This window comes from Pteropus medius, unplaced genomic scaffold, assembly GCF_902729225.1.
Source record: "Pteropus medius unplaced genomic scaffold, Ma_sr-lr_union100, whole genome shotgun sequence".
NCBI lineage: Eukaryota > Metazoa > Chordata > Mammalia > Chiroptera > Pteropodidae > Pteropus > Pteropus medius.
In genome coordinates, this window is record NW_024349797.1 from 16,134,476 (window position 1) to 16,150,321 (window position 15,846).

Here is a 15,846-nt window from a genome sequence, read left to right on the forward strand (position 1 = left end):
TATTGAAACACCCCCAGTCTCCACCATTGGGCACCAACACGGGGCGGCGGGGGGCGGGGGGAGCGCCACACAGAGGAAGGCCATCCCACACCACATGCGTTTACCTAGCGCCTCCTCTGCACCAGCCACTCCCTAGCTCTGGGACCCAGGCTAGTACCCCCAGCTCTCTGCAGATCGATCCCCCTTCTCAGACACGTGGCCCAGAATCACCACCCCGGCGGATTCTCAAGGCTGGTGCGAGGCTCTAATGAGACAGCAAATCACCTCATACGTGCCGACGATTGCTACTCGCTTCACATCGGCTTAACCTAGTGACACGCAATGACAGCTTCAAGAGCTGCACACTCGGGGCACGTAGAAGGTGGTCTGCAAACATGAAAACACTGGTGTCCTCCACGAAGGGGCGGGGGGTGGGGAACGAAAGGAAAGAAAAAAAAAAACACTCGAGTCCAAAAGTAACCTCCAGCCACAGGCAGAAAGCGTAGGTCGCGGATTTCCCAGCTCCCTCCGCCACCATCGGCCGCGCTCCCGCCGCGTCCTGGGCGGCTGGGGGCTTCCCCACCCGGGTCACAGCGCACCTGAGAGCCGGGGTCCGTGCCACACACACCGCCCATTCCGGCCACCGCTTCCCTCGCACACAGCGGGCGGCCACCACAGCCACCTGGCTCCTCGGACTCAGGGTCCCCGCGCGCCGCTCTCTGCCGTCTCGCTCTGAGCTCCCAAGCCAGGCGCTGGGGCTGAGCCGGGCTCAGGCCGGGGGTCCCCGGGCGCCGGGGGGCCGTCCCCCCCTTACCTGCACAGCTCGGCGAAGGCCTGGAAATTCAGCTTCTTGATTTTCTTCTCGCTCAGCCAGTAGCCAACTCTCTTCCCTTTCAGAAAGGTCTGCATCTTCCTCCTCGGGCGGGGAGCTGGGGTCCGGAGGAAATCGCCCACAGGCCGAGTCTGGCGGCCCGGCGCGCGCCGCGAGCGTGCGGGAACCTCCTCCCGGCGGCGGGGACGCGGAACGGGGCTCCGGGCGCGCAGTCCTGCCGGGAGGGGCGGGCCGGGGCGGGCCGGGGCGGGGCGGGGAGCGGTGCTCAGCGCGGCTCGCCACTGGCTGCCGCGGCGCCGGGGCCGCCCCCGCCGCCCGCCCTCCCGCGGGGCTCGCCGGCGCGCAAGTTCGCGAGCGCCGCTCGGGGGCCAGGCCCGGCGGGGAGACGGGAGGCCCCGGCGCGCCGGCACCTCCCAGCCCGCCGCCCGCCGCCCGCCGCCGCCGAGCAGCCAGCCCCCGGCGGCGGCGCAGCGTGGGCCGCACGCTCGGCCTGCGCGCCGCGCCCTCCCCCGCCCGGCCTCGCCAGCTGGCCCGCCCTCCGAGCCCCGGGCGGCGCGGCGCGTGCCCTGCCCGGCGCGCTCGGACCCCAGCTGGGCGCACGCAGCCGCCCCACCGTCCTCACCCGCCGCCGCCACTTCCTCCTCGTCCCTGCGCGCACTCGCCGGGCCCGGCCCCGCCGCCGCGGTTGCGCTGACCCGGCCGGCCGGCCCGCTGGACCCGCCGGGGCGGAGGAAGCGCGGCCGCGCCGGCCGCCAGGGGGCAGCGCTGCCCGCCGCCTCTTAAAGGCGCCGCGCCCTCCCAGCCTGGAGATTTGGTGCTTGTTTGTGTCCGAGCTCAGGCTGTAGAGCTCGAGGGCGAAGAACGCGGGACTGGATTTAGGGAGGCCTTTGCCAAGTGGTTTTACTCTTTAAAGGGGTGAGTGGAGTCGTGGTGTGGGCATTTCCTGCTCGTCCTTTGGGAGTGATCAAGCTACTGAGTTTTAGTCATCGAAAGCATTTCTGTACCCTCAGCAGTATTCAGCCCCTCCCCCAAGGTAGGGGGGACACAGTCATCCAGTGAGATCGTTGCTCTTCTCTCGAGGAGACAGACCCAGGCCCAAGGTGGGAGTTCCTGGGGCGGGGACACGAACACCCAGGGGCCTTCCTAGGCTTAGGACGTTGACTCACACTCTTGAGACTCCTTCAACCAGGGCAGGGTGAGGGGGCGGGCGGGCAAGACTAAGAAGCCTCAAGTTTAAGGGTAGAACGCTTCCAGGAGACGCTTTCCTTTGGGGGCGCAGGTCAGCGGCAGCTTCAGAGCCCTCGAATTACATCCCCAGCCAGCCCTGCCCAAGCACTGTGGGACAGTAGGAAAGCAACCCGCCTTCAAAGCGCTCAGGCTTTGGGAGAAATGCATGTCTCCCAGGCCGGCCAGGAAGAATGGATGGGGGGAGGGGGGACACAAAGTTTCAGGAGACGCATTTAAAGTGGCCTTGGAAAATCAGATTTTGGCAAGCCTGAGATGGAATAGCTTGCATTGAGGCAGAAATGAAAGAAACAATTGAGTGGTGACACTCCCCTTGACCAAACCTAAGGCCCATTCTTTAAGGGCCAGCCCTAGGGGCCTGCCTTCTTCCCCTCATACGACCGCCCCTACCCCTCTTCCCCCTGGTTTTCCAAGTTACGACTAGGTGAGGCTTGTCCATTCTGGGACTTAAGGAGTGATCACAAATGTCCACTACCTCCACCTCAGCTAGATCATGCTTGCTATGTGACCTTCATGCCACTTAGCCTCTCTGAGCTTCATTCAGGTCCTCCATCTTTCCTCCCAAGGTAAGCCCTGCCTCATGAGAGCATATCAAACTGCAACAGAAGTTTGGCTATAAGGTGCAAAACGTATTGTGTTATGGGGGTGTGGTGGGGGTAGGGAAAGTAAAGTAGAGATGTCTCTCATTGAAATGGGAAGAACGGGGCTTTGGTTAGGGGTCGTAGTTCAGCTCCTCCCAGCTTGGGCAAGTCACATAAATTCTGTCTCCAGGTGGGGAAAGTAATGCTTGCCTTAAAGGAGCGAGGTGAGGATTAGAACAGGATAATACACTGGTCCTCAGAAGGCCTTCAGAAAAGATGCTTGTTCTGTCTCATGCAAGGGTTCCTAACTTGAGGCCCAGTTAAGTCCCCACCTGACCCCTGCTTCAGGAACCCCTGCAGCTACCAGAAATTACGTATGTAATGGTCATAGCTTTTAACCAATTGTAAAAGACTCTGCGATCTTCCCCAAAAGTTAACTGATTACTCTAACTTCCTGTCTTACCAATGAAGAAATGGAACCAGAGAGGGAAGAGGATTTGCCCAAGGTCACAAGAGCAAGTACATGGGCAAGATAGTACACACACACACACACACACCTCACCATCCTTCTGAAGCTGAGAGAGATAAGAGGAGAGGGTCGGGTTCTGAGCACTGGGACCCCTGCCCAGAGTAGAGCAGGATCCTCCCCAGGCACTGGCGGGACTAGGGACTCACCCACACTTCTCTGGAACCCTGGGCAGGTCCTGGCCTCAAGCCTCATCCCCTTTGAGAATAGGAAATTGTACATTTGTATCGATTTTAAGATCTAGATCATCCCACAGGAAATTCCAAAGCTAGAACCAACCTTCAGAGCTGTCCCATCTTGGCCAAAGGAGTGCGCCTTCTTGCCTACCCCAGCCCCGCACAGTCAACTAGTCCTTGAGTATGGGCTGACCCCGGGGAGAGGCACGACCTTGAGCCCAATATTTCTCAGATTCACTTAACCTCCATTTCTTTCAGTGCCACAAAACCCATCAACCCTTTCCCACTTACCCTTTCCCCTCTAGTCCCTGCTAGCCTTTTTACCACTCTTCAGCCAGAAATGTCTCCAGAATGCAAATAGGATTTGATCAGGCCAATCAGGCTACGCCATTAACATCCCTCCCCACCCCACCTCCCAGCTTAAACAGCTTCCCACTATACTTGAGCTAAAGTCAAAACTCCTTGACAAGGCCAAGGTCTCACAGTGTCATCTTCCACCTTGTTCCCTTCACCCTGCCCCCACCATCCTGGCTCCTTGTGGTCCTTGTTGTCCCTAGGGTCTTTAGGCATGCAGTCCCTTTTTCTGGAATGTTCTTTTCTGCTTACTCACTCATCCACCAGCTCTCAGCCCAGGGGTCTCTTCCTGGCATCTCAGCCATCTAGCTCTCCACACCTTCAGTGACAATGGGACAATGGTCCAATCACACTTGGACTTTTACTCGGGCTGAGTACTTGACAACGTTTGTCCCACCACTAGACTGTCAGCCCCTTAAGCACAGGGACTGTTTTTCTCTGCTCACCATTGTATTGTCCACGTAAGAAATACCCAAACCTGTGAAGTTTTATTTGAGCCAAATTGACAACATGCAGGAGAGCAAGATCCGTAGGAGAGTTAAGATTCTGTGCTGTCTTGCAGGTGGTTACTTTTTAGGAGGAGGGGTCTAAAAGGAGACATTTTCAAAGGTGTGTTGACTTAGATGCACTGACACAATGGACAGGAATTGCTTAAGGTAAAGGTAAGTAAACCTTTTACTCAAGAGTTACAGGCATGGGGTGTGACTACCCACCATGACCCTCCTAGTTAGGAATTTATGATTTATTATAGCACCCCATTTTTGTCCACAATATCCCCAAACACAGTAATAGATATACTGGCAGCCAGTCTGAGTTCGGTCTGGCTTCAGATGAAGCCAAACTGCCTCTAACAGTGCCTGGCCTGTAAAAGTGCTCCATGAAAGGGACTGAATAAATTAACCGGCAGGTAAATCCCTCCAGGTGGTCCCTGACCTTATCTCTGAGATAAAAGGTACAAAGGTGGGAAACTCCAGAACAAAAACCGGAGACAGCTACACTCCCTCTGGGAGGCCAGTGAACCATTAAGGGATTAAGTAGGCTATTGTGTGTCCAAGGTCTGGGGCCACCTGGGGGAGGATTCCAGAGCTGGGAGAGGGACTGCAATAGGGGGCAGGCCTTTGGGAGAAAGGACACTGCCAAGGGGAAGCTGCCAAGGGCCACCTAGTAGGCCCTTCTAACCCTCCAGGGGGAGAAGGAAGTTTAGGAGCTTAGACAATGTAGTGATTGAGAATTCAGATCTCCAATTCAGCTAATGGACTTGAATTCCAGCTGTGACCTTGAACCAAGCTTCTTAACATCTCTGAGCCTTGTTTGCCTCGCCTGAGGACCATAAGATGGTGTCCATTTGTAGGAGACTGGTTAAGTAAATCATGGAACATCCGTTCTGCAACAGTTTGGCACAAGCAGTTAAATGTGCTGGTTCGAGATGCAGCCAGATGGGCATGACCTGTTATCTGTGTGTCTATGGGGGAGCTAATAAATCTATCTGAACCTCATTTTGTAATCTGTTACATGGGAGTGACTATCACACCTATTTCATAAGATTGTTGAGAAGTTTAAATGAGTATGAATTCATACAGGGATAAATTTGTAAAGGACTGTAAATTTGTGAAGGACCTAAATTCACAAAGGGCTGTATCAGACCTGCCTATGAGTGTCAGCCACCACTGTGCTGCTATTATTATATCATCCATACAGTGGATCTCCGCTACCATTAAAAAACTCAAATAGGATAATATTCATTCCTTCATTCGCTAAAGATTTATTAAGCACCTACTATGTTCCAGGCAGGCACTATTGTAGGCACTGGGGATACCGCAGTGAGGAAAACTGCAAAGTATCTGTCCTTGTGGAGCTTATATTTCCCTGGGTAGACAAAGAATATGCAAAATAAGTAAATATATAGTATAGTATAGTGATACATGTTAGTAAGTGATACATGTTACCAAAAAATAAAGCATACTAAGAGACAGGAGAAGGGTTGCCATCTTAATCAAGTTGTCAGGGCAAATCCCACTGGAAGGTGACATTTGAACAAAAAGGTGGCAAAGGTTAGCAAGCAACTCTTGCAGATATCTGGGGTAAGGGGAACAGGAAATGCCCTAAGGTAGGCTGGGGTCTGGGCTTGACAGGGGACAGTCGGAAGGCCAGACTGGCTGGAGCAGAGTGAGGAAATAAGAGTAGGAGGTGAGCCCACAGAGAGGAACGCCCGATCTCGCCACTGCAAGGACGCTGCCTTTTACTCTAAGCAAGACAGGATTCCACGGAGGAGTACAGGGCCTCGTCTGGTTTTATCCGGATCACCGCTGCTGTGTGCAGGGGAGGCTGGGCGAGGGAACAAGGATGGAGGAGAGCATCCAGTCAGGGTGCTATGGTAATAATCTAGGCAGGGAATGGTGGTGGCTGAGACCCAGGTAGCAGTGAAGATGGTGAGGAATGGTCAGATTCTGGGTATAGCTCGAAGGAAGGGTTGATGGGATTTTCTGGGAGCTGGGATGTGAGGGTTAAAAGCAAGCCAAAAGTCCTGGCTGTCTGAGGTCTTGGGCCTGAGCACCTGGAAAAATGGAGTTACCAACTATTGGAATGCGGAAGACACTAGGAAGTGAAGGTTTGGGAGCTGAAGTCAAGAGTGTCTGTTTTGGACAGGTTAGAATTGAAACATCTGACATCTGAGTGGAGATGTCAAGTAGGCAATTTGGTCAAAGAATCCCGAGTCCGGAGGCATGACTCCCGGTAGAGATATAAAACCAGGAGTCCTCAGTGTGGAGATGGTAGGTACTTAAAAACCACAAATCGATAAGATTACCGAGGGTGTGAGTGTAGTCAGTGAAAAGTTCAAGGATGGGGCCCAGTGGCATGACAATGTTCAGAGGTCAGAGAGGAAGTAGCAAGAGCTGAAGAGATAGGTGGCGAACCAGCAGAGTACGAGCCCCGGGAGCTACACCAGGGTCACATTCCAGGAGGAAGGAGCAATCAGCTGATTGAGTAAGAGGAGGACTGACAGGTGGCCTTGGCTTGGACAACCAGGAAGATCATTGGTGGCCTTCGTAAGAGCAAATAAGGAAGGATCTCTCAGATAAGTCAAAACAACCAGATGTAATCCTGGTGGATGGTAGGCTGTTTCGATGTAAGAATGTCCAAACCTGTAGAGGATTTTTATAAAAAATTATTCCAGCCAAACAAAGGATACCCCTGGAAGCAAGATCTCAATAGACTTCGAAAAATGCTCCCTAGCTTGGCGGTTTCTTTTATGCATTTGGAATTAAAGCAAGGAAGATAAGGAAGATTAAATGAAGGTGGGAGAAAGCAAGATGGGGATTGGATTACATGTAGGGATCCCCAACCTTTTGGGCACCAAGGACTGGTGCTCCTATGAGAATCTAATGCCTAACGATCTGAGGTGGAGCTGAGGCGGTGATTCTAGCGCTGGGGAGGCTGCCGCTTACCTCCTGCTGTGCGGCCTGGTTCCTAGCAGGCCCCAGACTGGTACCAGTCCACAGCCTGGGTGTTGGGGGGAATTGGGGACTTCTGGGTTTTAGCATAGTTAACAAGATTATGTGCTACCTTGAGAGCGATTACGCCTCCAAGGGGTCCGAAAAGAGATTACTCTGGCATTTCAATGATGTGTTCATTTAGATTCACAAAAACAGTGCACAGAGCTGGCTTAAGGCAAAAATAAACCTTTTACTACAGAAGTTATATGCCTGGGGCATGACTACCCTCCATGCCCTACCCAGTTAGGAATTTATGATTAGCTCACCACCACCCCCCCCTTTTTTTTTAAGGCAAGGCAACCCTTGGTTGACCTCACAGATTGCAAGGACCTTGTCAGTTTACAATCCCTTATTTTATTTTTTATGCCTACAGCACTCGATCTTCCTAGGTGGTCTCCCATCCAAGTACTAACCAAGCCCGACCCTGCTTAGCTTCCGAGATCAGACGGGATCGGGCTTGTTCAGGGTAGCATGGCTGTAGACTCAGCTCACCCTTTGAGGTTACTTTCCATATAACCCCTTTCTTCACCCACAGCTGCCACTGAGCCAACCCAGTCGGGGACCACATATTTCTATACAGGTTCGTGTGGATAGAGAATGTCTCGTTTCTGCAAAGATGCACCAGAAACCATTAACGGTGGCGGTGGTTGGGTGGAGGAACCGGGAAAGGAGTCATCTGGAGCGAGAGGAGTCTCGTATTTCATGGCGTATTTGTCAGGCGATGCAAAGGCTTTTTATCAAACAGATTATTTTTTCGATGAAAAATAATTATGAATAAGAAAAACACACGGCTATTATGAAACGAGAAAAATATATAAAGTGCTGGCACACAACACAAGTCCAGTGATGACGATTTCCTGCTGGAAGGCTCGTTTGCAGGAAGAACGCTCCCCAGGCACACCTGTGGGTTGGCTGGTCCTTCACCAAGCTGAAAATGAATCCAAATTTTTTTTTTTCCAATATGCATCCTTTTAAAATAGCATTTTCTCATAGAACCAAATTAGTGTTACCATGTTTTAAAACATTCAAAACAATTTCTTACTGTCATCTAAAGCTCCGTGTATAAAGACCCCCAATTGCCTCTAAAACTTTCCTTTACACCTGGTTTGTCCAAACCAGGATCCAGACCGAGGCCTTGCACTGCCTTTAGATGGGATGTCCCTTGAGCTCTTCTGGCCTTGTGCAGGTTCTCCTGTGGAAGAGACTGAGCGGGCTGTCCTGTAGAAGGGCCGGCCTCTGGATTGGTCTGGTCGCTTCCTCATGGTGCCATTTAGCTTGTTCGTCTATTCCTATATTTTCTGGGAACTGGAAGTTACAGTTAAAGTTGATTGGATTCAAGTTCAAAGCTTTTGGCTGAAGTATTTTATAGAGGGTGTTATGTAGACCAAAAATGACATAGAATCCGGTTTTGCTAAGATTTTTACATATGAATCTACCCACATTACTGCAGCCCAAACCAAGACAGAGGATGTTCCTAGCATCCCAACTGGCTCCCTCTCATGCCCCCTCACAGACAATAGCCCCCACACAAAGGAAACTTCTATTTTTTTATCACACAGGTGAGTTGGGCCTGTTTCTGTACTTCCTGTAAATGGAATTTTATAAGCACGCTTTCATTCAGTGTTAGCCGTGAGACACTAACATACTGTTGTGTGTACTGAGGTTTCCCCACATTGTTGTATTGTTTCACTGGATGAATAGGCCATAATTTTGCTGCCCATTCCCTTGGTGATAGACCACCTTTGGTTTTAACACCAATTGATAATCTTGCCTGAATCCATGATTTCCATGGAGGTTGCAAAAGCGATCAGACTCTAATGTCAGCTGTCATCCCCAGAGAAAGTGGGGGAGATGTAAATGGACATTGCAGATCTGTAGGAGGGAAATGATTCAATTCAAGAGACATTCATTTAGAGTGAACACAGCGACAGAGTCCCTGAACCTGTTTTCTAAAGACCCCCTCCGTGCATTGCAGAGGTAAGGACTTCTGCTGCGCCCCTGCAAAGAAGGGTGTGTGCTCCCCGTGTAACCAGCTGAGGACCCCGTCGAGTGAAACGCCCAGCTGAAGATCACATGGTGATGGCAGAGTGTGGCCTGACCCCTCATTCTGGGTTTTCCCACCGTTCCCTGTTGCCGTGGGAAGAAACGAGGAGGTGCTGTGGACAGGAACCCGCTTCTCGAGACCTCCAGAGGAAAGAAGGAAGGAAATGCCCAGAGAAACGAGGCAGTGCAATCAACTTTCGAAATGCAGCTCGCTGCAGCAACGTGCCCTTTGCACAGGCCAATAAACCGAGGCGGAGGGCGGAAGCCGACAGCAGCCCGCTCTGCCTGCGGCCTGAGCAACACCAAGCTCGTGGGACTAAGAGGCCAGAGCCTCTTTGGGCAAAACTAACACTCTGCTCACACCGTGACATTCATGCCCGAAGCCAAAGCGGTGACAAAGCAGTGACCAGGCCTGTGCCTGGGGATTCGTCTCCATGCTAGCCCCCTTCCAAAACATCTGTTCCCCATCCAAGGCCTGGGAAATGTCCCTCACAAAGCCATCAGTTCCCTCCATGCCAAATATTTAGTGACATTCCTTTAGTCCTCTGTGGCACTTAAAAAACATAGCTATTGACTAACTATATTAAGAAATGCCATCCGCAGCCCACCCCTGGCAGCCCCATGAGTCCCAGTGACGTCCACCCTCTCGGGTCATGGGGAAAGAAGCCCCTGGTGGCCTCTCAAGTCCTAAATTGCTTTTCCTGGCACAGTCCTGCCCTCTGGGCTCTGCCAGACAGGGAACTGCAAAGGGACCTCGCTTTATGAGAACCCTAGATTTAAAAAGAAAAGAAAAAACAAGTTCATAGCACAGATACCTCAGCGTTGATCCTTTATCAGTGCCTCACCTTCTAAAACAGGATTTCGGCCACAGCAGGATTGCAGAAAGGGAAGCATACTCACGAGACACTTGGACTCTGTTAAAATGCACATTCTGATCCAGTAGGCCTGGAGCGGGGCCCGAGACCCTGAGTTTCTAGCAGGCAATGCCTATGCAGTTGGTCGATAGGCCACTCTGAACCACAAAATACTAGAAATTATAATAACACATTAGATCAGTAGTTCCCTGGCTGCACATTAGAAATCACTGAAGAGCTTTTGCAAACAAATACCTCTGTCAACTTCTCACCCCAGACCAATAGATCAGAATTCTCAGAGGAAGGAGAGGTATAGAGAAAGAACTGGACCCCAAAAATAAACAAGAGTGGCACTTTGCATGCACCAGTGACGATAATGTGCAATGAAAGGAAATATAACTCTTCAATTCCTCTGCCTCCAAGATCAACATAAATGCAAGAAAAAAAAACCACAAGAAGTTAAATGGTCTTCCATGCCAAACATTTAGTGACATAGAGATGTTGGATGCACGTGAGACTGAGAGCCATTGCCCTATACTAATATCTGGGGAGAAATGAATCACAGAATCATCGTCATCATCATTTATAATCAAGTACCCAATATTCTTTACAGTTAAAAAAACAATTGCAACCATGTATGCATTTATAAGGCTCCTACTTGTCATGTGAAAATTATATGAAATTCAGATTTCGGAGTCCACGAATCAAGTTTTATTGGCGCACTGCCAAACCCATTCTTTTCTGACTTGTCTGTGGACGCTTTTCTGCTGTAAGGGCGGGGTTGAGAAACTGTGACAGAGACCGTATGGCCGGCAAATCCCCAAACATTTACATCGGACCCTTTCCAGAAAAGGTTTGCTGACCCCTGTTCTAAATGGTTACACTATTTATAATTTCTCCACTTTTCTTTTTTTTTTTTTACACTTACATGAGTACTGTTTTTACCCCCAAACTGCTGAACTCGAGCATGTATAAAGTCGCTTTTATAGGGTTATCTAACAATGAACCATCTGGGAGCTTGTCCAAGATTTCTGGTGAAACAATTCAAGTACGTGAACGCAGATGTATTGAGGGGTCAGATGTATGAGACCCTCAAAACAGCCACAGCAAAAGGAAGTCTCACCTTTCTCAAGATGTATGTATACATGGCAACTGTCAGTCTTCTGGAGGCTAGGGTAGGCCAGAAAAGGCAAGTAGCTAAGAAAATCAAAACGACCAAAAAAAGAGAGAGAGAGAGAGAGAGACAAGGGAAAAAAAAAAACACAATAAAAAAACCCAAATGACAAACTAAAGAGGGTAAAGTACCCTTCAAGTTATCTCCATGTGTTTGTAGGATATATGAAGCATTCATTCATTTACGAGGTCATTTACATGCTCTGGGAAGTCAGAGAAGGGAGCCTCAAGAGCTCATGATCTAGTGAGAAAATCAGGTATATAGGTTTGGAGCTGAATGGAACTCTAAGGAGAGAGTATCCTGGAAGACATTCTGGAGGAGGTGAGCTAGAAGGGCTAATCAACAGGTACTACATAAAAATGTTGACATTATAAGACCCTGGAGGGCAGGCTTTGTGTGTCTCTCAACTCCGTATTTTAACTGCTCTGTAGTGGGCCTGTGCCTGGCACCTGCGAGGCATTTATTACATATTATTTTTATGCCTGGGAAAAAAGGGAAGATTCTGGATGACTTTTCAGTTTTGTTTTCTTTTAATGATAAAATTAATATGCACTTACTAAAGAATTTTTAGAAAAAAGAGACTAGAGAAAAAAATTACCTCACAATCAGTTAGCATTTATTTCCTTTCAGTATCTTTTCTATAAGTTACAAGATTTTAGTTTTATATCCTACTGTTTCCCCTCTCATCGTTATACCTTAAGTATCCTCTATGTTATAACAGCCTTAATCATCATTAGCTTTAATGACCGCCTAATATTCTGCCTAGTGATTAGGCCATCAACTCACTTAACTAGTCCCCTGATACCGGACAGAGTTATTCTCTGGTTTCTAGTCTTAATGTGAGGACTCAGCAACTCACTTAAGAACAGCACTGCCATGTAAATGTTAGCAATTATTATAGATACTGTTACCTATATCTCTGTCTAGAGAGATAGCAGTTATTACAGGCAGTGCTGGATGAATGCCTTTATCCCTGACGCTTACTTACGCGATCGCTATCGTCCTTGCAAATGATTCCTCCGACGGGAATCACGGGGTCAAATTCCTTCAGCACAGAAATGTCAGAGCGTTTCCCAAACACTGAAACTGACTTTGACTTCCTGGGGAGCTTTTTAAATGGTGACACCTACTCAGCAGTAGCCATTCATTTCAGTTTTTAGTGCACGGGAGGCCGAGTTTTCATATGTAAATGACCACGTGAACTGAAACCCTAGATCTCCAGCACCAAGAGCTTCCTTGACAGGTGCTCACTGCCTTTCAAGACACTGGTGAGCACCCCCGTGTTTGCCTTGTTTACACGCAGCCTCAAATGTTGCCAGATTGAAGCAAATGAAAATACAGGAGGCCAGTTCGACTTGAATCTCTGATAAACAACACAGCATTTTTTTAGTATATCTCAAAGGAGCCGTGGGATATACTTACACTTTTAAAGAGCATTTGTAGTTCATGGGAGATGCAAACTGAACTGGGCGTCCTGGGTTTTATCTGGCGAGCCTACCCCTCAAGAGCCCCATTGCAACCTTTGAAGCCAGTTTAGTATAAATATGACCTTTATCTGCCACCTGGGGTTAGTCCCGCCTCTTCTCTTGGGATTAGGACTATTGTGTTGATTGGATGCCAAATGCATAACCCCTGATGCCATATTAGGAAAGCTGGGTATGTCCTATTGGAGCTAGGTTTGTTTGTTTTGTTGGGTGAAGATTTTGCCTGCTTACATTTGTGGGTGAAAGTTTGTTTTCTTTTGGGAAAGCCAAAAATATCCAGGCAGCCCCGGGCCCAGGAGGGTTGGTGGGATTGGTGAGGGACCGTGTTCAGGCTGAGAGCACCACCCCCCCAATCCCAAGGTCTCGGTGTGGAAGGAAGCCGAAGGCCTGCCACAAGCTCTCTGAGCAACGTTCCTGGCTGGTTTCTTTGCCCTGTTGGCCCATTTGGCATCCACAGGCTGACTTCCAGAAAGCTTTTCTGTCTTTTGTGCCTAACCTCCCACTCCCTCAGGGGAGAAGACAACTTCTAATCTTCTAACTTAAGACTGAGGTCCCCCTGGGGAGTCCTTCCCTCTGACCTCTGCAAGGGGAACTGCGACTTCCCGCCTGGCCCCTGACTGTTGGGCAGGGTGCATGACCCGGACAGAACCACAGCAAAACCCTCCTGTCCTCTGATGAGGAAATAGTCATCTCCCTCTCAGCCGCCTGCTGGTCTTCCATCCCCAGGCCCACTGGGGCCACCTGGCTGCCTCAAGGCAGAGTCAAACATTCTTCTCTTGAAACTGAACACAGTCTATCTATTTACGCAGCCCTGTGTCACGTCGAATTAGCTTTTCTGACTGGTTCTAATCCTTCGCTTCATAGGTAAGGGGGCTGAGGCTAAGCGGCCTGCCCAATGTCACCCAGCAAGTTAGTGGCAAAAAAACACTGTGAAGCCCATGTCTCCGGCTCCTAAACCAGACTTCTGCTGTCACACACTGTCCTGCCCAGAGCCTGTGGAGAGGGATGTGTGGTCCGATGGCTCTGTATGTGAACACCTGGTACCAGCGTGATCCTGAAGATGTTTCCCAGCCTCTCTGCTCAGCCTCGGTTTCCTTGTCTGTAAAGTGGGGATGACTAGCACCTCACCGAAGGGACTTCCCGGAGGATCAGAAGAGGTGATCCTTCGGCCGCACTTGGCCCCGCGCTGGGCATGAGTAAGCATTTAGTGAGTGTCACGACCATCATTCCGGTTTTAAGACCTGCTTAAAATACGAGTTGAGCAAAGGAGGGGATGTTGGTGTTCTCCCTGGTCAAAAAATCTCAATGTCGTGCAGAGCTGGGGGTTGGACGTGAGTCAACTCCGACTTCCAAATCTTGCATCCTTTTCAAGATGGTTCCGAACACTCTGCATTGCAGCGTCGTAGGGATTGAAATCAAGGCAATCTGGACACCACTCCTTCACCCGCCCCCTCACTGAGGGCCCACGTGTGCCAGGCACTGGGGAGGCATCGTGGAAAGAATAAAGTCCTGCCCACCTGCAGCTCCCATTCTAGTCTCAGAAACAAGCAGTACGCGAACAAAAGATGTAGCGGACAAAATCAGAGACTGGTGGGCGCTAAGAAAAGCAGACGAAGGCCCTGCTATTGTTCTTGCCCTGGATGATAGCGCCCCCTAGCGGACATTTTGGACATTTCCGGGATTTTGGTGGGGGTTGCCTATTGAGTTAGGGGCACACCTAGCACCTGGCCTTCAGCTGCCAGGAATACCATTCTGCCGTGCACAAAACAGACGAAGGGACGAGAGTTTGAAAACTGACCCCTTTTGTGCAACTGTGGAAAGTCTCAGCTGACATCCACGGAGGTGAAAAATCTGTTTATAATTATATGAGCCTGGAACCTAACTTAGTTTTATCATCAAACACAAGGTATTTTGTACACAGATTTATCACTCACTGCATTTTTAGGAATTCAAGAACTATGCATACAAAAAGAAAGTTATACTTTGCTTGGTAAACCAAAAGAGTTGTTTACTGTTTGAGGGAATCATATCTTAGCGGAATTCGAGTCAACACATCACATCTTTGTCACTGTTACATTTATAGTAACTCTAGGCACAAATGCAGACAGCCGCCAGAACGTTGGTATGTTAAAGTACGTACTAAATTATTAAACTTTAATTTTCTTGTATTTCTCTTTTAAATTTAATACATCCTATTGATTTTTTTTTTTTTAAGTATGAACTTACGTAGGTTTTATTATCTGTGAATTTATTTCAAGCTTGTAAAGTGTAATAAAAGGAGGCATTTGGGCAAATGTTCTAGGGAGCAGAGGTCCTAGCGCAGGAAGGAAGGAACCAGGAGCATATCTGGGGAAGAGTGTTCCGGGCAGAAGGAACAGGGAGTTCTTTCTTTGATAAAGACATCATAGTGGAGGGAGAGAGGGAGATCCAGGGAAGGATCCATTACGGCCTCGTCAGCACCCATAGCAAAGACCATGGACTCTGGCCCTGCCCCTTAGTCAGCGCTGAGGATTCAGGATTGAGCCAGCAGGACAAGCAAGTTCAGGGGTCAGGACCAAGCAGGCGAGGAACATAATCTGAACCCCCGCCCCCTCTCTTAAGGCTCACTGTGGTTGCCTGCCGGAGAGGAGCTAGGAGGCCATTGCAGTAGTCCAGCCATGACAGTGGCTTGGGTTAGGGGCAGAAGCAAGAAGTGATCAGATCTGCGATGCGTTTTGAGGGTAAAACCTACAGGATCTGCTGATCCAAGTGTGATTAAAACACACACATGTCGAGGGCTTGCCCCTCAGAGGGAGGAGGCCAGGGACACAGCTGGCGAACCCACAGGGGATAGTCAGGTTTCTAGTTAGGAGACAAAATTGAGAAAGGTTTGGCATTTTGAAACACAACAAATCTCTAAAAATATAAAAGATTAAGCCTAATTTTTAAAAAGTTAGTGCGTTTTCAAGTTGAGCGGTATAGGTGTTGTTTTATTATACTTTATAACTTGCATGTGTAGGTTACATATTTTCTTTTGTATATGTTAAATGTCACTTCACAGTACTTTTTTAAAAGCTTGGCACTGACATCTTTTATGAGCCTGGGACTCTATTTTCTGGACAAAG

The 15,846-nt window shown here is 49.5% G+C and overlaps 1 protein-coding gene and 1 non-coding gene across 2 annotated transcripts in view; both read right to left on the bottom strand.

Annotated features, from left to right (window-relative positions):
• ITPK1 (inositol-tetrakisphosphate 1-kinase) overlaps positions 1 to 1,506 on the bottom strand; it is a 140,594-nt gene extending 139,088 nt beyond the window's left edge. The window contains exons 1-2 of the mRNA XM_039884064.1: positions 1,434 to 1,506; positions 794 to 1,025 (exon numbers count right to left, since the gene is read on the bottom strand). Coding sequence (XP_039739998.1) covers positions 794 to 888 — 95 coding nt within the window. The 5' untranslated portion in view covers positions 889 to 1,025; positions 1,434 to 1,506. The remainder of the gene's footprint in view (positions 1 to 793; positions 1,026 to 1,433) is intronic.
• Positions 1,507 to 7,551: 6,045 nt separating this feature from the next.
• Positions 7,552 to 7,670, bottom strand: LOC120619850 (5S ribosomal RNA). The gene has a single exon (XR_005657671.1). It is a non-coding gene; the product is annotated as a 5S ribosomal RNA (ribosomal RNA).
• Positions 7,671 to 15,846: the final 8,176 nt, after the last annotated feature.